The 22,096-nt window shown below is 37.5% G+C and overlaps 6 protein-coding genes across 8 annotated transcripts; 4 read left to right on the top strand and 2 right to left on the bottom strand.

The window, feature by feature from the left end:
- Positions 1-84: 84 nt before the first annotated feature.
- On the top strand, positions 85-3,020 carry LOC104736262 (mitochondrial uncoupling protein 2). The gene is made up of 9 exons (XM_010456219.3): positions 85-553; positions 941-1,159; positions 1,261-1,339; positions 1,435-1,568; positions 1,653-1,751; positions 1,862-1,966; positions 2,484-2,558; positions 2,655-2,741; positions 2,848-3,020. Exons 1-9 carry the CDS (start codon positions 473-475, stop codon positions 2,884-2,886), a joined length of 918 nt encoding a protein of 305 aa, XP_010454521.1. The 5' UTR covers positions 85-472; the 3' UTR covers positions 2,887-3,020.
- Positions 3,021-3,044: 24 nt separating this feature from the next.
- Positions 3,045-6,015, bottom strand: LOC104736254 (protein GRAVITROPIC IN THE LIGHT 1). Its single transcript, XM_010456213.3, has 2 exons — positions 5,789-6,015; positions 3,045-4,774 (listed from the first exon to the last, which is right to left on the bottom strand). Exons 1-2 carry the CDS (start codon positions 5,833-5,835, stop codon positions 3,145-3,147), a joined length of 1,677 nt encoding a protein of 558 aa, XP_010454515.1. The 5' UTR covers positions 5,836-6,015; the 3' UTR covers positions 3,045-3,144.
- Positions 6,016-8,035: 2,020 nt separating this feature from the next.
- LOC104736272 (serine/threonine/tyrosine-protein kinase HT1) lies at positions 8,036-10,849 on the top strand. Its single transcript, XM_010456229.3, has 4 exons — positions 8,036-8,323; positions 8,437-9,568; positions 9,694-10,149; positions 10,330-10,849. Exons 2-4 carry the CDS (start codon positions 8,750-8,752, stop codon positions 10,636-10,638), a joined length of 1,584 nt encoding a protein of 527 aa, XP_010454531.1. The 5' UTR covers positions 8,036-8,323; positions 8,437-8,749; the 3' UTR covers positions 10,639-10,849.
- A 212-nt stretch (positions 10,850-11,061) lies between these two features.
- Positions 11,062-14,556, bottom strand: LOC104736281 (calmodulin-binding receptor-like cytoplasmic kinase 1). Of its 3 annotated transcripts, XM_087471826.1 has the most exons (10): positions 14,443-14,556; positions 14,181-14,347; positions 13,738-13,785; positions 12,965-13,123; positions 12,639-12,746; positions 12,457-12,545; positions 12,185-12,353; positions 11,942-12,031; positions 11,565-11,863; positions 11,062-11,482 (listed from the first exon to the last, which is right to left on the bottom strand). In XM_087471826.1, the coding sequence occupies exons 7-10, from the start codon at positions 12,282-12,284 to the stop codon at positions 11,153-11,155; spliced, it is 819 nt and encodes a 272-aa protein (XP_087327952.1). In that variant the 5' UTR covers positions 12,285-12,353; positions 12,457-12,545; positions 12,639-12,746; positions 12,965-13,123; positions 13,738-13,785; positions 14,181-14,347; positions 14,443-14,556; the 3' UTR covers positions 11,062-11,152. The 3 variants fall into 3 exon arrangements, with proteins under 3 accessions (XP_087327952.1, XP_087327947.1, XP_010454543.1); XM_087471821.1 differs by lacking the exons at positions 13,738-13,785; positions 14,181-14,347; positions 14,443-14,556 and having other exon boundaries at positions 12,965-13,340; XM_010456241.3 differs by lacking the exons at positions 13,738-13,785; positions 14,181-14,347; positions 14,443-14,556 and having other exon boundaries at positions 12,457-12,746; positions 12,965-13,373.
- Positions 14,557-15,590: 1,034 nt separating this feature from the next.
- Positions 15,591-17,695, top strand: LOC104736288 (protein OCTOPUS-like). Its single transcript, XM_010456253.3, has one exon. The coding sequence runs from the start codon at positions 15,852-15,854 to the stop codon at positions 17,463-17,465; it is 1,614 nt and encodes a 537-aa protein (XP_010454555.2). The 5' UTR covers positions 15,591-15,851; the 3' UTR covers positions 17,466-17,695.
- Positions 17,696-18,512: 817 nt separating this feature from the next.
- Positions 18,513-20,439, top strand: LOC147949260 (protein neprosin-like). The gene is made up of 7 exons (XM_087470724.1): positions 18,513-18,659; positions 18,821-18,913; positions 19,043-19,252; positions 19,331-19,498; positions 19,653-19,706; positions 19,833-19,964; positions 20,071-20,439. The coding sequence occupies exons 1-7, from the start codon at positions 18,513-18,515 to the stop codon at positions 20,437-20,439; spliced, it is 1,173 nt and encodes a 390-aa protein (XP_087326850.1).
- Positions 20,440-22,096: the final 1,657 nt, after the last annotated feature.

The following is a 22,096-nucleotide window of genomic DNA, read 5'->3' on the forward strand; positions in this document are numbered from 1 at the left end:
AAAAAAAAAAAGGTTAAACCCCATTAAACATAAAGGCAGTTTCATTTCATCATACCTAACCTTCCAGAACAGGAAAAGACAGTTATGCACGTAAACCTTCCAGACAAGGAAGAGGGTCTCACTCTCTGATGACTCTGTTTAGTTACAGAAGGAAACTTTAATAGCGAAGATAGTAACACCAAAGATTGGGATTGAGAGAGACTCTGTACTATTTCTGAATTCGTTACGCCATTAGATTGCTTTTTTTAAATCTCGATCTCGCTCACTCACTTTTCTTCATTACTACTCTACAAAACCAAATCATTTGAGAAAACCCATTTTTAAAGATAAATACTTTCTATCAAATCAATCATTCGTTGTTGTCAGAGAGAAAGAAAAGTGCAAGTTCTTAAATTTTTTGTGTTTGCCCAATCGGTGCATCCCCAGATTTCGCTTTATCTTGTTCCCCATCTTTGTATTAGCAATTTAACAAATGGCGGATTTCAAACCAAGGATCGAGATTTCGTTCCTTGAAACCTTCATTTGCAGCGCTTTCGCTGCTTGTTTTGCAGAGGTGCGAGATGAGATGAGATGATTCCTCCTTTTTTTTTTTTTTGGGTTTTTGTCATTTTCTCATTTTGCGTCGGTGACTTTTCTTGGAATTAATTCGATTCATCACTGTCACTGGTTGAACAAGCCAGATCATTTTTGTTTCAGATTTAGTTATTGTTCTGTTGACTCTTTGAAATTGAGCTGTAGATTATATAATGGTCTAGTCTACGGACTCTTTAAGTCCTATATTAGGAGATGATACTAATCGAAATGAGCTACATAGACTCTACTAGGTTTGATGTTTTAGAAATTTGACTTTTTTTTTTTGTGCGTTATGTGTTTGCTTTTTGACTCCTTTTAAGTCTGTTTTTGTAGTTTTTAGTTAAATCTCCTGATTCATATGTTGCAGTTATGTACAGTACCGTTAGACACAGCAAAAGTAAGGCTTCAGCTTCAAAGAAAGATCCCTACTGGAGATGGTGATAATTTACCCAAGTACAGAGGCTCGATTGGTACACTAACTACCATAGCAAGAGAAGAAGGTATCTCTGGGCTTTGGAAAGGTGTCATTGCAGGGCTTCATCGTCAATGCATCTATGGTGGCTTAAGGATTGGTTTATATGAGCCTGTGAGTCTCACATTTACTTTCCTTCTATGGGGCCTTTTCTATATTTGGTATACTCTCTTCTTTTATCTGATGAGTTTGGTTACTTTGCTATATCTGGCCAGGTCAAGACTTTTTTGGTTGGAAGTGACTTTATTGGTGATATTCCATTATATCAAAAGATTCTTGCAGCTTTGTTAACTGGTGAGCTCAGTTCTTGATTTTGATCCTCTAACTCTAGTGAAGGAAAGACATAATAAAGGAATTTTTTTTTTTTTGGTGTGTGTGTGTGACAACAGGAGCGATAGCTATTATAGTAGCTAATCCAACTGATCTTGTTAAAGTTCGGCTTCAGTCAGAAGGAAAACTACCAGCTGGGGTTCCTAGGCGTTATGCAGGAGCTGTAGACGCTTATTTCACTATAGTGAAGCTGGTTAGTAGATTAATCTTCAAATAACAATGTCAAAAACAGTTGGTTGGCAGAGAGAGATTCATAGTCTTTTGATGTATAAAACAGGAAGGAGTTAGTGCGCTGTGGACCGGACTTGGTCCCAATATTGCTCGGAATGCTATTGTAAATGCTGCAGAGCTAGCTAGTTATGATCAAATAAAGGAGGTGAATATTTCTTTCTCAAGAGTCGTTTTTCTTGTTGTGTAGAAGAATTCTTGGCTTCTGCTGGTGTTTGTTTAGTCTTTGTTTGTTCTAATACTTCCATACATATGCAGACAATTATGAAAATTCCATTCTTCAGAGACAGTGTTCTAACTCATCTACTAGCTGGTTTAGCTGCAGGCTTCTTTGCTGTCTGCATTGGTTCTCCGATTGATGTGGTAAGCATACAGTTTCTTCTTTTTACATAAAACCAACAACAAAATTACAAGATCAATATGGCTCTCGCCTCATCTTTTTTTGGTAGTGGTATATGTAAAATAAGAGAAGTGATAGATCTGAAAATAAAAGTGCTAAATGCCTAAATAAATGATATTCTGGGGAACAAAACAAAAGAGACTAGTACTGATTTGAGTTCTATTATAGACTTGTGGCAAGGATTGAGTTCTTATCACAGAATATCTCTTAGAAGGATAATGATATTGAATGGACAGAGCACTACCTTGAAAGTGACAATGAGCGTTTCACATGTTTGTGTCTTCCACAATTTATGTTTCTTATCTCTTACTTGGTGATTTGACTTTGGTAAAAGCAGCATTATTAGATAGTAATGCTCTCCTAAAGGATAGAAAGAAAAGAATAAAAATATTAACTTGTTACTAAAAGAAGCAAATAATTGATGGTTTGTGGTATATGTCCTTGGAACGGCCATGGTTATTTCTTTATATGTTGTTCCAGGTAAAATCTAGAATGATGGGTGACTCTACTTACCGAAACACAATCGATTGCTTCATCAAAACCATGAAGACAGAGGTTAGTATCTATCTGACTATCTCTGGTTCACAATTACCAATCTTTCTCTTTGGATACAATCATGATGGAATGTTTTGTTTTTTGGTATATTTACAGGGGATCATGGCATTCTACAAAGGATTTCTCCCGAATTTTACACGGCTAGGAACCTGGAATGTCATTATGTTCCTCACACTAGAACAAGTAAATTTGATTCTTCTCCTATTCTCATTTTACTTTTGTTGAATTTGGGGTTTTTAACTCTTTTATTTAATCTTGTTCTCTCTGTTTCACCTCTACTCTGTGACAGGTGAAAAAAGTGTTTCTAAGAGAAGTCTTGTACGATTGATACTGAGATCCCTCGTCGGAAAAAACATACCTTATTACATAATCCCTTCTAAAAACCTCGAATTGTTAGAATTAAAACATATATGTTTATGTGTGAGCTTTGTCATTTAGATTAATATAGAAACATTTATCCAATTTTGAATTTTTTTGCAAGAACTCTTTAAAATGAACGGACTCTTTATTTCAACATTTTCCAAAACCAAGTCTTGATAACTAGACATAACATTACTAACACACAGTGGCACTCAATGAAACCAGTTTAAGCCCTTGGAACCAAGTAAACTCTGGATTTGATAATTGATCCTTTCCCTTGATGGCTAAGTTTGAATCCGGGACAAACAGGAAACCCAACAACTTGACCTGCAGGAACACGGCCATCCGAGAACCTCACGACGCTCTCCATGTACTGAGAGTGAAACTCGGCTCCTCGGTTTGCTTCAAAATGACTCGGGGATGGGTCAAGCGAAAAGGCAAGGAGATGAAGCAGCCAGACCGCTTTGGCTAACCCCAAGAACTCTCCATAGAACTGACTTCTTGGATGATTACCAGCTAAAACCAACTCCCGCTGTTCCGAGTCCCCGAACAACGACTCTTCCATTTTGTGGTGAATGATCGAAAGGTACTTCTTTGAGCAGAACTTACCAAAATGGCAAGTTGGTAAGATCCCTAACAACTCCATAGGATCCATTGCTTTCATGTCTTTGAACTGCGCAAAGCAGTCACGACGGTACTGATCCGGGTTTATAAGAGAAGAGAGGCTCCCATCCATGTAAAACGTTTCGTGATCGAACCCTTGGAAGATTTTCCTACAGATGTAAGACTCGAGAGCAAATTTGGCGTGTTGGTTCGGGACAGAGGACTGAACAGAGGATGCAAACGAAGAAGCTGACACTCCATCTGATGCAGCTGAAGCAGCTTCAATGGATCGAACAGCAGCTGCAATGTCCCAATGTGCAGCTCGCATGAGAGACAGTAAAATCCCTGTGAAAGACTTTGATGCTTCTTTCACCTGAATCATCGTCATCTCAAATAACTCCGGTACCGGAGATACGGCAATTTGTGTGGAGCAGTTCACTTTCCGGCTAGAAAGCAAACGGTGTTTCTTGCCTCCTCCGTTACCACCATTGGCCATAGAAGTAGCCACTTTGACTTTCTCCTTGAGATTCTCAATCTCAGTGTCTTTCACCTTCACTTCTTTCTTCAGCTCCTTCACGACTGCTTCATACGGCGCCACCGCATCTCTCAGCATTCTTCTACCGGAATCGTTTTTCCGCCGGCCACCACCACCACTTCTCATCCTCCTGAATCTTTCCCTCAACAAACCAATCCTTCTCAGCTCAGCCACCATGGCCATGTCAGCATCGTGCATCTTCTCCGGATCCCACGGCGAATGAGCTTCCTGAAGTGCCACGTAAGCTCTCTTCAAAGCAGCCGCCGCCGTGAAAACTTCATCCATCACAATCTCCATCTCCTGAACCGTCTCCACGCTCACTCCGCCCTTGCTCTTAACCCTAATAGTCTCATCTTTCACATCTTCCTTCTCTAAAGCGTCCTCGTACTGAATCTCTCCTTCATCATTCTCCTCTTCAACGGAATCGTACTCTTCCCGGCGGTTACCAGCTAGATCTTGCCGGCCGGCGGAGAGTGGATGCAACAAACAAGACGCAGTGACTCGCTGAATCAGATCCGAGAAGTTAGAAACCTTGTTCGCCATCTCTCCTCGCTTCTTCGCCTTGCTTAATTCGCCGCCGCTCCTGCGGGAGTGGTGAGTGTTGGTCTCCGATTTGAGAGCAAATCTAGGAGGATCTCGATTGAACTGAACTGAGTACCAGTAGTCAATGTCCTTAGGTTCAGTATCTAAGCTCTCTCGATCATTCTTCTTCTTTTTGCTGCAACAGTGAGAGAGCAAACCAACTCCGTCAGTTTATACCACCGGAATAATAATAAATTCTCCGGCCGTCGAATGATTTTATGAATTTTATCCAAATTTCTCAAAGAGTCAGTGTCAGAGTTAGTGTGGAGAGAAGAGAAGTCCACTAAGTACTGATTGAATTTACCGAATTACCCCTTATCTTTTTTATGTTTTGAGTTTTGACCCCTTGACTATTTTTTTTTATAATTGTAAACGATGTGACTCGTAAAAGCTTTGCCTCGATTTGGGTCCTAGGGGAAAGTTTTGGGTCTTTTCGACAATTTTTTATCTTTTACCCATGCACATGCTCTCTTCTTTCCTTTTTTCTTTTTATTTATTTATTTGCCAATATTCCAAAAAAAAATACAATATATGCCAATAAAAACAGTTTTTTTTTTTTTTTTTTTCGCCTGAACAAATTCATTCATTGATATCAACATGAGTTTACAAAATCATTACAGAAATTACAAAAGTTGGAATTACAAAAGCAATTAATCGTTTATCACTTCCTTTTCTATTTTTCCCTTTTCAAAAATTGGTATTACAGTATAACTTTCTATCCTTTGATGACTTTTTTATAAAAGTTTTTCTTTGACTAAATAAAAAATACTGTACTAGTTTATCTTGTGTAATTCTCTCCTAAAAGACAAAAGTGAAGTAAGTGGCGATTATCTCAGTTTTTTTTTTTGTTAATCGCCCTTTTGATTGGACAAGAAAAGTGATGATCCCATAAAGTTATGAATCATGATTATCTCAGTATATATATATATACTGTATCTTGCCTTAATCCAAAATCATGTACAAATTCTTTGTCTCTTTATTTCATATACTAATGATATGATATATCAAAATACATCGATAAATCCAAGTTTTATCATTAAACACATGTTAAGAAAACACTTTAATCACATCATACTTAATTACAACAAAGTATATTAATCAAAAGTTATATTCCAACGGAAAGAAAAAAAAACTGAAATGAATAATTCACCTGTGATTCCTGGGATTAAGTGAGCATAAAAGTATCCCTGGCAACATCTCTCTCCCTCTCTCTATCTCTCTTTAGAGTTTAGAGACAAAAGAGATGAACTTTTATTATATTAAGGTTCATAGTTTACCCATATATATATATATAGCTAATGCATATTCTCAATCGAAGATTTGAGAGAAAAATAGGCCAATGAGGATAAAAAGTTTTGGATGTGACAAGTATCAAACACTATTATTAAAAAAACTTATGAGATTATAATTGAGGGGTGGGATTTTTTTCCTTGTTTTATGTTTCAACATCTAGCCATTTGTTGTCTAGTTTGTTCTCGCAAATCTGATAAACTTCACTGAGAATATATCCAGAATCATCAAAATTGGATTTACAATCAGAAACGTTCACAAATTTATATATACGATTCAACAACAAGTCAATACGATTTCAATCGCAATTGTCATTAAATATAAATAAGAGATGCATGGTTTGTTAAATATATATATATATATATATATCTTCTTCCATAAGAATTTTCTTTTAATCTAAACTTTTACTTAGTATGATTGTTATAACTTTGCGAGAAAGATACATTAGCTTACTTACTAGATTCGGTTTCTATATGTCTCTCTTGTGTTTATAGGAACGAGATTCACTAGCACCCTAGTTCCCGTGAAACTAGGTGTACGTCAACGTATCCTCAATCTTATTTTTTTTTGGTATCAGTGTTAAGTAACGTAGCATCAGTGCTTGGTACGTTATATATACACCGACCCATACATACACTTAAAAACAAAAGTGGAAGCCATTGATCGAGTATAACTTATTCTAATCCAACCGCGCGACATTGTTGACAAATCCAGTACTTTCCATTCTTTTATGGATTCTCTTGCACTAACATTTTAATTACGTTTTAGGAGAAACAGTGATGACCATAGTGGCATAGTTTTGGTTGGTACTTCTTGTAAACTATCTTTGAACATGTTGTCAATTTTTCAAATATTTTTCTTTTGTTGCATCCATTTTTATTTCACTAGTTCTTAGCTCGCGACTTAAAAATGATTTAGTATTTTGTATATTTGTGAATATGTGCATATCTTCCACCGATTTGAACTAGCTTAATTGGTAGAAATTCTTTCAATAATGTTACTAATTAATCTCCGAAAATGGCTATATATAAAAAATTACCAATGTATATGATCATAAGATATTATGTGTAGCGTATAAACGATGATAATAGGATATAAGAGGAAAGGGTGCGTCCAAATACGTAGGACATGAAATAGGTCTGGAGACAAAATGTGTGGTGTCTCTAAAAAATGACTCTGTTGTTAAGCATTTGTGTTTTACCAATCTTTTGGACTCACCTCTAATTGTATCTTTCTTTCTCTTTTATTCTTCTACTCTCATTGAATTTGGCCATTTTGTTTTCTTCGCCCCCACACAGACACACATATATACAGTATAATATGTGAAGTTGTGAACCATGGACTAAGCTAGTAACATTCATGAACTAGCTACATTCATACTTTTTTTTAATATGTATAAAATAGAAATATATAGATCCCACCTAAACCGTTTCTATTTTTTCGTTATCAAAAACTTTCATAGCAAACTCTGCTGTAAACTCAATTAGAAAAAAGGTTGTTTACGTAAATATTGAGTGATTTCCTCTTTTTTTTTTTTTTTTTTTTTTTTTTTTTTTTTTTAATTGAGTGATCTCCTTTTTCTAATAACATATATATAAAATATAATTTCCTCATCACTGGAGAGAACAAGCTCAAACGTGGAGGACAAAATTCGATTACTATTATTAGGTCACAGCCGCATTGTCACACCGTCGTATCAAGTGAGCAAAAGCCAATGCGTTCGACTACTCAAGATCACTCAATACGTCTTCAATTTTGGTTCACTTTCTTCGCATAATTAGGGATGATGCAATTATGACCCAACACAACTACACAAGAACAACAATCTCAAAATCATCAGCTTTTCTTGAAATGTAAGTAAATAACCCTCAAAACCCTCTGCTTTTCTTTTATTTTGTTCAAGTTTTGGGCCCATGTAGTTTTATATTAATGGGCCGAAGTCGTAAGCAAGCCTAATCGCCTTTAGAATATATTTTTGATAAATTGGAAAAAAATTAAATTAAATATCTAAATCAGACAAGAATCATTAGAGCATATCAGAGATGCTGACAGACAGACAAATACGCTGTCGTTTTAACGTATTTCCCCTTAATAATAATATTCCAAAGAATTTAAATTTTTATTTTTCCACATTTTATCTGTGAATTTAAAAAAAAAAAAAAAAAATCAATCTAAAAAAAGGGGAGTAAGAGGTCTGGATTCGTCAAAAAGGTCTTTGAAGAATCCAAATACGTCTTTATGGTTTAGCTCTCGATTTCTCTCCTTCGATTCCCCCCCCCACCACCACCACCTTCTTCCTCCCTCCCTCCTCCGGCGAGCTTCAAGTCGCCGGATCTTCTTCGTTTTCCCGATTCTACTTCCTTCTTCCCTTTGAACCATTTACACAACGCTTCAGGTTAGCTAAAATCGAAATAACATTATTAGTTTCTTTATTATTTTTGTTAATTAGATCCATCTTATGTTCTTGTTTTATCATATGGATTTGTTTTTGCTGCTTGATTTGTGTAGGAGGAAGAGGGCATGTAAACAAAATTCAGGATTTTCCGGCGATTTGGTGGGGGCGTTTTGGAGATATATTGAGTTTTAATAGTATTCTTAGCAAAACTACTTTTTTTTTTTTTTTTTTTTTTTTTCGTGTTATAGATTTTGTAGATTTAATGGTTGAAGGTGAGAAATGGGGCTTGAATGAGATGATGGAGATTGCAGCAGCAAGTCATCTCATTCGTATTCACGGGTTTGCTTGAGTTTTTTTTTTTGCTTCTTTTTAGTCTTTGACACAAAAAAGTTTTAGGCTTTTTTAGCATTTCAATAAGTGTTAGAGATGGATGAAGAGGCTTCTTCTTGGATTAGGAGGACTAAGTTTTCTCAAACTGTTTCTTACCGTCTTAATTCCCAAAGGCTAGCTTCTCTCCCTTTTATGGTTAACAACCAAGACAAGACTTCTTCTGGTGCACTGAAAGCAAAGCCACCTCTTAGATCATCTTCTTCATCCTCGTCATTGGATCCGAAGACGAGTAACTCACAGACTGCTACTGAAGATACAACAAGTTTGGTGGAGGCTGATGTTTATGTTGTTGATTCGGAAATACAGACAAACCCTGTGACTAACAAGCAGAGATCTGTCTCTCCCTCGCCTCAGATGTCTCTTCCTGATGTGTTTAAGGAAGCTAGGTCTGAGCGTAAGAGGTTTTCTACTCCTCATCCAAGAAGAATTGAATCGGAGAAAGGAATGAAGCCTAAGCTTTCTCATAAGAACTCCTTTGATAAGAGATCGTTCAACTTGCGGTCTCCTTCTGGTCCTATCAGAGATCTTGGCACTCTGAGAATTCAAGAGAGGGTGAAGAGCAAGAAGGACACAGGTTGGTCTAAGCTTTTTGATAATACTGGCCGTAGAGTGAGTGCTGTGGAAGCTTCTGAAGAGTTCCGTGTTGATATGTCAAAGCTCTTCTTTGGGCTTAAGTTTGCTCACGGGTTATATAGCCGGCTATACCATGGTAAGTATGAAGATAAAGCTGTTGCCGTGAAGCTTATCACTGTCCCTGATGATGACGATAATGGATGCTTGGGAGCTCGTTTAGAGAAACAGTTTACCAAGGAAGTCACCCTTTTGTCACGACTGTCCCATCCAAATGTCATAAAGGTGAATTTTTTTTGTCTCCTCTCTCGTTATATTCTCTTGGTTAATTGTTACGTCAGTCTTGATGGATTATGGAATGACTACGGTTTTTGTTAACTATCCCTTCTCTTATTTGTGTGCTAAACCAGTTTGTGGGAGCGTATAAGGATCCGCCTGTATATTGTGTCCTCACGCAGTATTTACCTGAAGGATCCTTAAGATCTTTTCTGCACAAGCCTGAGAATAGGTCTCTTCCTTTGAAACGGCTGATAGAATTTGCTCTAGATATTGCAAAAGGAATGGAATATATTCACTCACGACATGTTATTCATCGGGATCTTAAGCCAGAAAATGTATTGATCGACGAAGACTTCCAGTTGAAGATCGCTGACTTTGGCATAGCGTGCGAGGAAGAGTACTGCGACATGTTGGCTGATGACCCTGGAACGTATAGGTGGATGGCACCTGAAATGATAAAACGGAAACCACACGGACGTAAGGCTGATGTTTACAGTTTTGGACTCGTTTTATGGGAAATGGTAGCTGGAGCAATCCCGTATGAGGACATGAATCCTATTCAAGCTGCTTTCGCAGTCGTACACAAGGTAATTTATTCTGTTGTGCGTCTACTGACAAATATCATGATTGTAGTCTTCCGTGGAATTTTATGCCATCTTTCAGCACGTCTAATGGTTACGGTTACAGCACATGTATGCTTTAGGTCCTATTTTGTTCAGTTGGTTCAACCATTTGAGATGTGAAAAATTGTTGATCTTTTGGTTCAGAACATTAGGCCAACTATCCCGGCAGATTGTCCAGCAGCCATGAAAGCTCTGATAGAGCAGTGTTGGTCAGTTGCACCGGATAAGAGACCAGAGTTCTGGCAGATAGTGAAAGTGCTTGAACAGTTTGCGATTTCACTGGAACGTGAAGGGAACCTGAATCTGTCTTCGAACAAGATCTGTAAGGACCCAAGGAAAGGTCTGAAACATTGGATCCAGAAGCTTGGACCAGTCCACGGAGGAGGAGGAGGCGGTGGCAGCAGCAGCAGCGGCCTTGGTGGCTCAGCCTTGCCTAAGCCTAAATTCGCTTGAGAGACGTGAAGAGTCTCTTTTGTAAATTTATATATAATACAAAAAAGAAGGGTTTCTGTGTTTTTGTTGTATCCTTTTTTGTGGGTTGTTGTTGTTGTTGTTAGTGATGTTTCATCGTCAATGTCATCTTCTCTGGATTTGTTGTGTAATGACTTGCCAACTGGGGAATGGTTGTGATTTGATGTTTATGGAATTCAATCTCGCTTCTACTTTGGCCTTTCTATTTCTTTTGTGGGACTTAGTTGCTTAATCAGAGAGTATTCCCACAAAGTTGAGCATGCTATACGTCTTTTCTCATTATTGATGATTAGATCAAAACCTATCTCATTCGTTTATTAGTGGTGTTAATTCTCTCTTCTTTCACAATAGTGTTTAATATTTTTGACTTCTTCAGAGCACTCTTATCTTGTATTGACAACAAAAGACAATTAACTGTAGTGTGTATTTGCATTCATCTAAATAAGATTTTTCTTTGAATGAGAGAAGCAGTAACATGTTTTACAAATTGATATCATCAAGGTGAGAGTAACTCAATGCTATTCTCGTTGTCTTCGATCCTCGGCAATGCATATCTGTCTGAATCACGGTCAATGAAGCTGTGTGTAGCTGACGAACACGAAGAATTAGAGGCCGAGGAAGAAAGCACCGTCTCCTTCATCTCTCTCCTTATATCCCATAGCTTTTCTGCAATGCCTTTCATAGCCGGACGTGTAGCTCTCGTTGGGGCAAGACATTCGCTCGCCAGTCTCAGCATCTTTTCAGCCACTTCAATGGCTGCTCTGTTTCTCTTGAGAAATGGATCCATTATGAGAACAGCTTCATCTTCTTTGAGTCTCCTCAATGCCTGCACAAGATGATACGAGTTTCTCCATTGTTAAGATCATCTCGAGCTTATAGTGTGAAAGGGAAACTAGAAAGTGACTTACCCATTTAACCGTGAGTCGGTCATGTCGTGGTCTCTTTAACTCAATCGGACGTCTTCCGGTGAGAAGCTCTATGAGCAAAACACCAAAAGAGTAAACGTCGCTCTTATCGGTTAGTTGAAACGTCCTGAGGTAATCTGGATCCACATAGCCTGCAGATCCTTTGACCTGAGTTGATATATGAGTAGCCCCAGGATCCTCAGTAACTAAACGAGCAAAGCCGAAGTCTGCTACTTTGGCTCTAAGCTTATCCGTGATGAGAATATTTGATGCTTTAATGTCTCTGTGTATTATGGGAGTATCTGCAATATACAATCTTGGCACACTAAGCTATCCTGTAACACCGATAAACTAAGAAGAAGAGGAAATGATAAGAGTACCAGTATATGTGTGAAGATAGGTCAATGCATGAGCCACATCAATCGCAATCTCAAGACGTTCTGCCATTTCAAGTCGGTTACCCCGTAAACCTGCGTATGATGAAGAAGAACAAAAGTTGAGAGTTCTGTATTCAGATATTTTCTATTTGGACAATTTCTCTATGGTCTTAAATTAGAGACTGGATTTGTCTTTGTCTATACTCTATACACAGAGAAAAAGAAGAAGTAACTCTTACAACTTACCATCTAGATGTTCTCTTAGGTTTCCATTGCCAACATATTCAACAACAATAACCCTTTCTTCTCCATGTTCAAGAAATCCATACAGCTTTACCAAATTCATATGCTCAATCTTTGACAATGTGTATATTTCATTCTTGAACTCTCGCAACCAGCTTTTGCTATAGTTGTTCTGCCACAGAATCTTGAGTTAGTGACTATTTCTACCCGAAATATTTTACAGAAACTTCAATCTCTTATCCACATATTTTCCAAGAAAAAGATTCAAATACTACCTTTCTTGCACGCTTGATAGCAACAATAGTTCCATCATCAAGCTTTCCCTTAAAAACAACTCCAAAACCGCCTTCTCCAATTTGATGAACTGATGAAAAATTTGCAGTTGCCCTTTGAAGCTCCCCAAAAGAAAAAATTACGGGTCCAAGGTGCCAACTTTTGCTAGAAGATGAATCTTTACCAGGACTTAGAAATCTTGAACCAGAAAAACGATATTGACCTGAAACCTTTCTTTCTGTTGTTGACCTTCCAAAAGAGCTTGGTGATGAATAACCAGTCCAGCCTGATACTGCAAATATAATAAAAAATATTGTCACAGCAAAACAGAGAGCATAGATGTATAGAAATATATCTCATCCATCAAAGACTCCCAGGTTTGAACTTGAAACAAAGTTTGTTTCTCTTAATGGTATGCATACATCACCAGTGCTTATAAGATTCAAAGCATGCTCCTATTTAAAGAAAGGATGTTTTAGGAAAGATTTAGTCAAACACCAAAATGCTTACAAGTAGATTCTCTTTCAAGCGTGCTGCTCTCTCCAGCATCAGATCTACATTCTGCTGGCTTTAACTTTCGTTGTCCTAAGAAAATAATAGCAAAGACTTTCCTGGCTGCCCTTCTGATCGTACCGAGGACAGAGACATTCTTCGCTTTCCCGCCAGTACCTACATCACCCCAAGTATACTCAGAATCAGCTTTCTGATGCTTTCTATTTGAGAAGTGGAGAGGCGTAGGGGTTTTGCTCCTCATTGGCATATGTCTATAGATATGGTTATAGGAAGGAAGTGAATAATATTTCTAATGTCCAAAGTCCAAGAAAGAAAGTATGTTGCAGTCATGTAAGTTTATTTTTCTTGTTGTTAAACGCCAGATATGTATGTGCATATAATAATATAAGCATAACGACCCATCATTGATCTGTATAATTGAATATATATATATCTTTGTTCTTTTAATGTGTTGTAGACCGATTCAAAGAGCTTGATTGGTCTTGCAAGTTTGGCTGTTATTCTATTGTCAGAGTCAATGATAATATGCAATGATCTTATGCTGAGTTTTTTGCATACTTTTGACTTTTCCACACAAGAAGACTCGAGAGTAGAAAACGACTCATTGATATTTGTTAACCTTAATAGTCTAAGGATGAGGGAAGATATGAGAAGAATTCTAATCACATGTCTTTTAAATCTCTCTCTTGTCAAACTATATGCAAATCCTATACCCATCAAGAAAGCACTATATATAACTCAAGAAGTAATACAAGCAGCAGAATCCATACCTATGTGCTAGAGGTAACAATGTTGAAGAAGCCTTGAAGAGGTTGCACCTGAAAAGACAAAGTTTTATTAATGAACATTCAGCAAGGAAATGTTAACTGGGTTCTTTTATTCTATCCAGTAGACTAGAGAATCAAAAGAGGAGACAAACAAACTCAAGAACTTCTCTTGACAAGGCGGATATATAATGTTTGTGAAATTTATTAACTCAATAACAATGATGGTTGTATCCACTAACAAGTAAAATGTGGTGGTCCGTTGAGTTGGCAAGAAGGTCCACATATATAATAAGCATATGGCTAAGATGAAAGATCAGTCTTTTCTACAAAATCATAAGCCATAAATCATCAAAACGATGACAGAAACAAAACTCTATCCCTAACAGAGAAACCAGCTCAAAACTCTATCCCTACAATAAAACAAGATCCAATTAAAAAGAGATTACCTTTGCAAGTATCACAGACCAAGTCAGCATCTTGGATAGAGAGATTAATATAGGAGGGTGAAAGTTTGTGGTTTTTTATGTAATCCACTTCAAAATTTCTTAAACCGAGAGTGATGATTTGATGTACTTATCAAATCTCCCGCCGGCTATTGATGAAATTGAGGTATCTATCTCCACATAAAAAAAAAAAACAATCACCTTTAAAGACGAACAAAAACAATGGTGTTCACAGTGATGAAATTTCGTAGCAGAAACTTCTTACTCCGGAAGAACGAAGATGGAGGAGACGACGAAACATAATGGGCTAATTTGTTTCCTTTTTGCGCCCAATTTACGATTTTTAAGCCCAAACATATTAATTGAATTCATCGGGCTTAACACTTTTAATATATGAGAAATTGACGTTCGCGTAAACTTTACACTTTTTACTTGAAGTCTTTGGTGGACAAATAAGACTAAAGTCGTCGGAAAATTCCAATCTTTTTTACCAGAAAGAAAACAAATCACATTCAGACAAAACAAAAGAAAAAAAACAATAACTGTGTATTTTTTTGGGACATGCTTTGGTTGGGAACACAACACACTCTTTGAGAACTCCGAATCTCAATGGGCACTCCTCCGTTGCTGTCCACAAAACGTTTTAGAGAAAATTACTCTATCCCTTAATGCACATGTTTTTATATTATCAAATGTCATGCTATATTTTTCTTTTATTTTGTAATGAGGAAAATATAGTAATTTGTTTTCTTTGTTAAAACTAGAAGAGAGATTATTGTTTTGAATGATATAACACAAACTTCAGTTAACGATGATGGAACATTTGAACAAACTCACTTAACTTTAATTTATGGTCGTTGTATCAATAACTAAGCGTGTAGGTCAAATGTTACATCTGTCATCTTGTTTGGCACCCTAAAACTAACTCTTGGTGCTCTCTACTTGAAAATATCAATCACTAATCACTAATATGTCCAACCAAATAAAGAATTACAAAAAAAAAAAAAAGTTGACATTGGAAGCTATTTATTTATTGATTCGATGGGGAATCCAAAGAAATGACGAAAGCAGCCAAATATTTACCCCCAAGGTAAAAAAAAAAAACAAATGAGCACACACGTGTTTTCACCATTTTCCAATCAATTTATTATCCTTTTGGTCTATCTATAAAAACTTTAATATTCATTCACTAATTAAAGAAACCTTTTCTATGTTCGTCCTACAAACGCAGAGGTCAGGCTCATAATGGGATGGTGTTTGTACACTTCTTCCCTTTTGATTCTCTCTGCCACTCTCATGTGACACAAAATTATACCAAAAATTTACTACAATATTCAATTTAATAATTGTACCAAAACCATAACATTATTTTTCTCATTTAATTGTAAGAGAGATACAGAAATAAATAATACTATTAGGGGCATTAAAAAAAAGAAATAAAAATGAGAGAAAAGGTTTAAGGAAAGGGAAAGGGGTTCTCTTCTCACTTGTGTACTACAACTACTAGTGTTGTTGTTGTTGTGTTGACAACGCCACTCTTTCTTTCTCTTCTCTTTCTCATCTCGAGATCCTAAAAACAAATGTCACTGACAGATTCTTCAACTTTTTCACTCTCTTCTTCTTCTTCTTCCATTCACTGAACTGAACCCAAACCACCACCCTTAAAGAAGAGTCATGACTCACCAGCAACGTCGTCGCCGTCGTCACTCAGCCGTCTGTCACCGTCATCCTTCTTCTAAACCCACCACTGGTTTCTGTGCCACCTGTCTCCGCGAACGTCTCTCCGCCATCGAAGCTCTCTCTTCCTCCGTCCCTGACCTCCGCCGTGCTACCTCTTACTCCGTCCGTGACGCATCCGCATCCGCCTCTGTTTTCGACCAGCCACGTCGCAGATCGTGTGATGTTAGGTCTAATGACGGCTCCTCTCTCCACGACAGATTTGCCGGCGATGATGACGACGACCACCTGCTACAGAGCTCGATTCGGTTCCCTGTAGTCCCAGATTTGAAAGAAGAAGAAGACGAAGAAGAAGAAATTAGGAATTTTGATGTCGGTAAGAGTCTGGTTGAAGAAGAAATCGAAGATGGAGAGAAGAAGACGATGAAGGAGCTTATAGATCTGGAATCAAGAACTCAACCAATCAAGAAGAACAACGTCAAAGACTCTGTTTTTAGCAGAACACTTAAGAAATTTTCACTCAAACACAATGGTAAAAAGCCAGATTCCGGCAACAGTCTCGGCCGTCGCTCATGTGATGTAGATCCTAGGTTATCTCTCGACGCAGGACGCATCTCGTTCGAGGAGCCTAGAGCTTCATGGGACGGGTGTTTGATAGGCAAGACATATCCAAAGCTTGTACCTTTATCCTCTGTAACTGAAGATGTTATTAAAGCCTCTCCGGAGAAGGTATCAGGTTGTAAAGAAGACGAAGAGGAGGAGAAGAAGAACAATCCTGGTGGGACAGCTCAGACTAGGGATTATTACTTGGATTCACGGCGGAGGAGAAGCTTTGATCGATCATCTAGACATGGATTGCTTGAGGTTGATGAATTGAAAGCTATTTCTAATGCTAAGGTATCACCTGAAACTGTTGGTTTGTTTCATGGAGCTAAGTTGCTTGTTACTGAGAGAGAACTTAGGGATTCGAATTGGTATTCAATCAAGAATTATAAACCGGAGAGCTTGGAGTTAGGTTCTAAAGGTGTTAGTTGTGTTGCTGCTGCTGGTGAGGTGAAGAAGCAAGATGGTTTTGTGTTGAAGAAGAGTGGTAAGAAATGGTCTAAAGGATGGAACTTTTGGGGTTTGATTCATAGGAAAACAGATACGTTGAAGAACGAAATGAAAACGGAGCAAAGTTTGAAACTTGGAGGGAATGCTATGGAGGGTTCTCTTGCTGAGTCTCTGTTGAAGCTTAGGAGAGTAGCTAAAGGAGAAACCAATGGTGATGTTAGCGAGAAACTCATAAGAAGCTACAGCGTTAGTGCGAGAAAGTCCTGTGATGGTATGTTACGTGGTGCTTCTATTCTTAACGGCTTTGAAGGTGGGAGAAGCTCTTGTGATGGTCTGTTCCATGGCTCTATTACTGGTGTTGAGACTGGAAGACTAAGCTCGTGTGAAGATGGATTGTTTCATGGTGTTGAAAGCAAACAGAATCATCTTCTCCAGAGAGATGACAAGCTTGGTACTTACTCGCCCAACAACCTCAGAAATGGTTTGGTTAGATTCTACTTGACGCCATTAAACAGCCATATGGCCAGCAAATCCGGTAAAAGTAGGCTGATGAATTAGTCTGATTCCTGATCTTTGATTGTTCAGTTCATGATGGACTGACTATATTGAAGCTGTGTTGTAATTAGCAATTACCCTGTGTGTTACTTATTATCCCATTGTTCTATAGATATATGAACTAAAACCATATGCCCATGTGTTGTTCTCTTTTTTTTTTTTTTTTTTTTTTTCCCTTTTGTATTAAGTATTAACGCTCTTAAGAGTTCAATACAATAGTGATTTTGTTATAAGATGAAACTTTTAGATATTTGCTCTGAACATTACAACAGCTACTATACTTGATGCAAAGAAAACGACGGAAGGTGAACAGAACTGGTCGGGAGTAGAAGGTGTTAGTCGAGTGAACTCTCTTGGTCAATTTCCTAGATTCCCTGGAGAGAAACCGAAGACATGAGACATGGCTTTTGATCGTTTTCAGAACTGAACAAACTGTTTTCTGCTCAACAGTCTTTTTTTTTTTTCTCTTACAAGTGAAATGCATGTGGAAGCATATGTAAATGTCTTAACATGGTCTCTGTCTGAACGTGTAAGATTCTAGATGAGTGAGCTCCAAATGGGTGTGATACTTGATGCAGAAGTGTTAAGATATGATTAATACAGTGTGTAAATTAAAGCTGGTCGATGTAAATTGGCAGATGGGATAACAGAGAGAGAGGAAGAGAAGTGCCAGGGAGAGAGGATCAGGAGGACAGTGATCATCAATGCTTTGAGGAAAGTGGGGAGAGCAGATTTAGCAATGAAGATTGGGATTGGTTCACTTGTGTAAAATCATTGTTCGTTACAATATCTGGTCAACATCCACTTGAATATTATTATTAAAATCATTGTTCGTTACAATATGTGGTCAACATCAATTTTAGCTAGAAAAAAAAAAACAAATCAAAACGGTCAGTAAATTTGTTCTATTAAACAAACACACGATCAATACCTTAGATTATAGTTGACTAAGGTATTTATATATATATATATATATACTACCATGTATACATATTGGAGAAAATTTAACAAACAAAAAACGAAAGTGAAAAGTCGTATACACTATACAAAATGAGAAAGTGGGGGTTATTGACACTAGTAGGGGTTCTAATGATAACAAATTGTGTGATAGCACGAAGAAGATTGTCTCAACAAGAAAATTTGGAATTAGAGTTGCAACTTAAGCTTCTGAATAAACCTGCGCTTAAAACTGTGAAGGTAAATTAGTTACTTAAACTCATATATATATAAGTTGAAGAGAATAATCTCAGGTTTTATTCATTGTAGTTAGATACATAAACAACACTATAATGATAAGACGCATCTATTACATACAGTATGTTGTTTTTAACATTTAACTAGTTTGTGTTTTCTTTCAGACGGAACATGGTGACGTATATGATTGTGTCGATTTCTATAAGCAACCTGCGTTCGATAATCCTCTTTTAAAAGACCATGATTTTCATTTTGACGTAAGTGGTTTGGCTTATTAAACCCTTAATTTGGAATATATATAACTCCATGCATCGAATGATGAATCTAATTGTTTTTCATTTACATTAATAATACAAAAAATTGCTTGCTAAAATGTTTTGGATTAGATGAAACCAAATCATGAGATCCAAAAATTGACGACTCGCGAAAGTAAAGATTTGAGTAGCGACAAGATTAAAGCATTTGAGTTCAAAGGAGTCGGGTGTCCACATGGAACTGTACCAATCAAAAGGACAACCAAAGAGGATCTGATGAGGCTTAGAAACTCAACCGGCTCAATTATACATCCTCAAACCGATGCTGAACCGGGACTACACGTAAATAATTCTTCTATAATTAATCCATTATCTACATCAAATTTTCTGATTTATTCAATTATAGACTGGATGATACAGTTTGCGGGAGCTCAAGTGAATAACAAAAAGCTAGACAATACTATGAAATTAGGAGGAGCAGAAGCTTATTTTAGCCTATACCAAACTCCAGACGTTGGCCAATTGCAATTTAGTTCTGGTTTGATCAAAGTAGCTGCTGGTGATGATTTCATAAAAGCCGGTTGGACCGTAAGATACCCATATACTGGCCACTACCCAATCCTATATTTTTCATTTTCCATCACCATTGATATATAAAATTAAGAAAAATACTAGCCACTATATATATGGATATAATATAGAGTTCTCTATAATATAACGTGTATGTTGTCCAAATCTACAGGTGAATCCAACATTATATGGAGATAATCGTTGTCGATTATTTGTGTATTTAAAAGTAAGTTTAATTTCCATTTTTTATTTAAAAAAAATACCTGTCAGATTACTCCTCCTCTAATCATTAGTTAAACACAATTTTTATGAACTCTTTTCCATCTACATGTGTGTTTTATTCTAAATATAGACAAAGAAGGAGAGATGTTTCAATACCAATTGTCCAGGTTTCGTCGTAAAAAATTCCGAAATCCCTCTTGGTCATGTCTTCAAGGTGTCCAAACCCGACGAGATAATGGAAGCTAGATTTTACATCTTCCGAGTAAGCAACATTATTATACATGCTAATTAGTTACACCTCAGATCGATCATCTTAGTTACTTTCTTCTCAATTTAAGTTTTGGTTGTATTATTTTTTCAACTACAAGGACATTGCGAGTGGGAACTGGTGGTTAAGATTGGGTGACACAGACGTAGGTTTTTGGCCAATTCAAACTCTGGTAGGATTAGGTGATACTGCCACCGATATATACTGGGGAGGAGATGTGTTCAGTGTCCCGAACTCAAAGAGTTGTCCGATGGGTAACGGCAAAACAATGACGGGTCCGTACCCGAAACTATATGCATATGCACGCGGCGTGTCCGTTCTTGACGAAAATAAAGGAGCAGTACTTGAGTCAGTAGATGATAGAAACGATCTTGTATCAGATATCGGTATGAGTTATGTTCTACAAAGTCTTGATGGTTGGGGTAAAACCATCTTCTTTGGTGGTCCTTCTGGTGTTTTTGGAAAATAGTTTAATCATTAAAACCATATATCTTCTTTGGTGTTTAACAAAATTTAATTCAAAAATTAATAAAAATATTATGTATAAGGGAAACTTTTATATATATATATATAGATATTTGTATTATAAGTTCCATTCCAAAGCAGTGAAAGCACTAAGCGTAGATCTTGTGACATAGGAAGAAATATAGTAGAGGAGCTAAAGTTAAGAAAACTTAAAACAATGCATACATTAGGCTTACGATGTATATAGTTTCAAACGATCAAGGTATTGGGTAACTTTGATGGGAGCATAAAGCATCAAGTTATAAATTCCAAAAAGGGTTTAAGCCAAAACATGAATCAAGCTAATGCTTTCCCATTTGTTAGTGCCAGGGACAGTGATGATCAATGGTTTGAGGAAAGTGGGGAAAGCAGATTTAGCAATGAAGCTAATTAATGAATAGCAAAATCGGGATTGGTTATGAGAGAATATGGCTAGTGTTAAAGGCGTGTCAAGTTTAACGACTCTGCTTTGATGATACTTTTGTAGGAGACAACGAGGCCCAAGTCCAACAATGTCAAGTCCAAGTCCAACAACAATACCATGAACGGATTTAAAGGACAAAGGTATATTCTGAATAATCTTGTATATTCGTTAACTTTGCTTTAGGGTATTTACATCTTTTTATATACAATAACAAGAAAGACTCTAGAATCCTACTAAAGCAAAACTTGTATTTGAGGACAGCTGTAATAGGCTGAGTCATTGATAGAGGATTCCAGAAGCTCAAATCTGTTTGGATGAGAGAAGACGACACCCTCCGTACGGGTTCTGCAGCTGCTCTGTTTTAGCCGTTGAGGGTTTGATTTTGTCTTTTGTGGAATCAAAGTTTGATGTTGTTGGACTTGGGCTTGACATTGTTGGACTTGGGCCTCATTGTCTCCTACACTCTCCCTCAAACTTGGCGTGGAGGTGACGGAAGGAACAGAAACACCGAGTTTGCGTCGAAGATCAAGAAAAGATGGACGAGGTAGAGGTTTCGTGAATATGTCTGCAAGCTGTAGTGTTGCAGGAATGTGATGTGTCTCGATCAACCCCAGACCTACTCTTTCTCTGATGTATTGGAAGTCTTTGTCGAAGTGTTTGGTTCGGTTGTGCAGAGCTGGGTTGGCGGATAGGTAGACAGCTGACAGATTATCACAGAATACGCGAGTGGGATGATATTGTGTAATGCCTAGGTCACGAGTAAGGATGATATCCAAGTGAGTTCTCGAGCAACAATGGATAATGCTCTATACTCTGACTCTGTTGAGGAATGAGAGATCGTCGATTGCCTTTTTGCAGACCAGGATACCAGGGTCGATCCCAGCAGAATACAGAAACCTGTGGTGGACCGTCTGGTGTCTTTGCATCCTGCATAGTCGCTATCACAGAAAGCGGAGAGAGACTGGTTGTCATGTTTTCGTATTGGCATACCAAAGTCCAGAGTGCCTTTTACATACCGAAGAATTCTTTTGAGCAGAGTGAAGTCAGAGTTGGTTGGAGCATGCATCCTTTGGCAAATAAAGTTGACAGCATACTGAAGGTCCGGTCTAGTTATTGTCAGATACTGGAGCTTCCCTACAAGACTTCGAAAGTAGGTAGGTTCTGGGAATGGTGTTGTATCGAGTTTTTCCAGTTGTTG

The sequence above is a fragment of the Camelina sativa genome, chromosome 2, assembly GCF_030686135.1.
Source record: "Camelina sativa cultivar CO46 ecotype springtype chromosome 2, ASM3068613v1".
In the NCBI taxonomy this organism is placed as follows: Eukaryota; Viridiplantae; Streptophyta; class Magnoliopsida; order Brassicales; family Brassicaceae; genus Camelina; species Camelina sativa.

Bases quoted from the DNA above. Each gene is read 5' to 3' on its own strand.
- LOC147949260 (XM_087470724.1), top strand. From the start codon at position 18,513: ATGAGAAAGTGGGGGTTATTGACACTAGTAGGGGTTCTAATGATAACA. The intron at 18,660-18,820 runs GTAAATTAGTTA...GTTTTCTTTCAG, and splicing joins CTGCGCTTAAAACTGTGAAG to ACGGAACATGGTGACGTATA. The intron at 19,965-20,070 runs GTAAGCAACATT...TTCAACTACAAG, and splicing joins CTAGATTTTACATCTTCCGA to GACATTGCGAGTGGGAACTG.
- LOC104736281 (XM_010456241.3), bottom strand. From the start codon at position 13,214: ATGCCAATGAGGAGCAAAACCCCTACGCCTCTCCACTTCTCAAATAGA. The intron at 12,354-12,456 runs GTAGTATTTGAA...ATTCTGTGGCAG, and splicing joins CTATCAAGCGTGCAAGAAAG to AACAACTATAGCAAAAGCTG. The intron at 11,864-11,941 runs GTACTCTTATCA...TGTATATTGCAG, and splicing joins CTATCTTCACACATATACTG to ATACTCCCATAATACACAGA.
- LOC104736288 (XM_010456253.3), top strand. From the start codon at position 15,852: ATGACTCACCAGCAACGTCGTCGCCGTCGTCACTCAGCCGTCTGTCAC.
- LOC104736262 (XM_010456219.3), top strand. From the start codon at position 473: ATGGCGGATTTCAAACCAAGGATCGAGATTTCGTTCCTTGAAACCTTC. The intron at 1,340-1,434 runs GTGAGCTCAGTT...GTGTGACAACAG, and splicing joins TCTTGCAGCTTTGTTAACTG to GAGCGATAGCTATTATAGTA. The intron at 1,967-2,483 runs GTAAGCATACAG...ATGTTGTTCCAG, and splicing joins TTGGTTCTCCGATTGATGTG to GTAAAATCTAGAATGATGGG.
- LOC104736254 (XM_010456213.3), bottom strand. From the start codon at position 5,835: ATGTTGCCAGGGATACTTTTATGCTCACTTAATCCCAGGAATCACAG. The intron at 4,775-5,788 runs GTGAATTATTCA...TCACTGTTGCAG, and splicing joins CTTAATCCCAGGAATCACAG to CAAAAAGAAGAAGAATGATC.
- LOC104736272 (XM_010456229.3), top strand. From the start codon at position 8,750: ATGGATGAAGAGGCTTCTTCTTGGATTAGGAGGACTAAGTTTTCTCAA. The intron at 9,569-9,693 runs GTGAATTTTTTT...GTGCTAAACCAG, and splicing joins CCCATCCAAATGTCATAAAG to TTTGTGGGAGCGTATAAGGA. The intron at 10,150-10,329 runs GTAATTTATTCT...CTTTTGGTTCAG, and splicing joins CTTTCGCAGTCGTACACAAG to AACATTAGGCCAACTATCCC.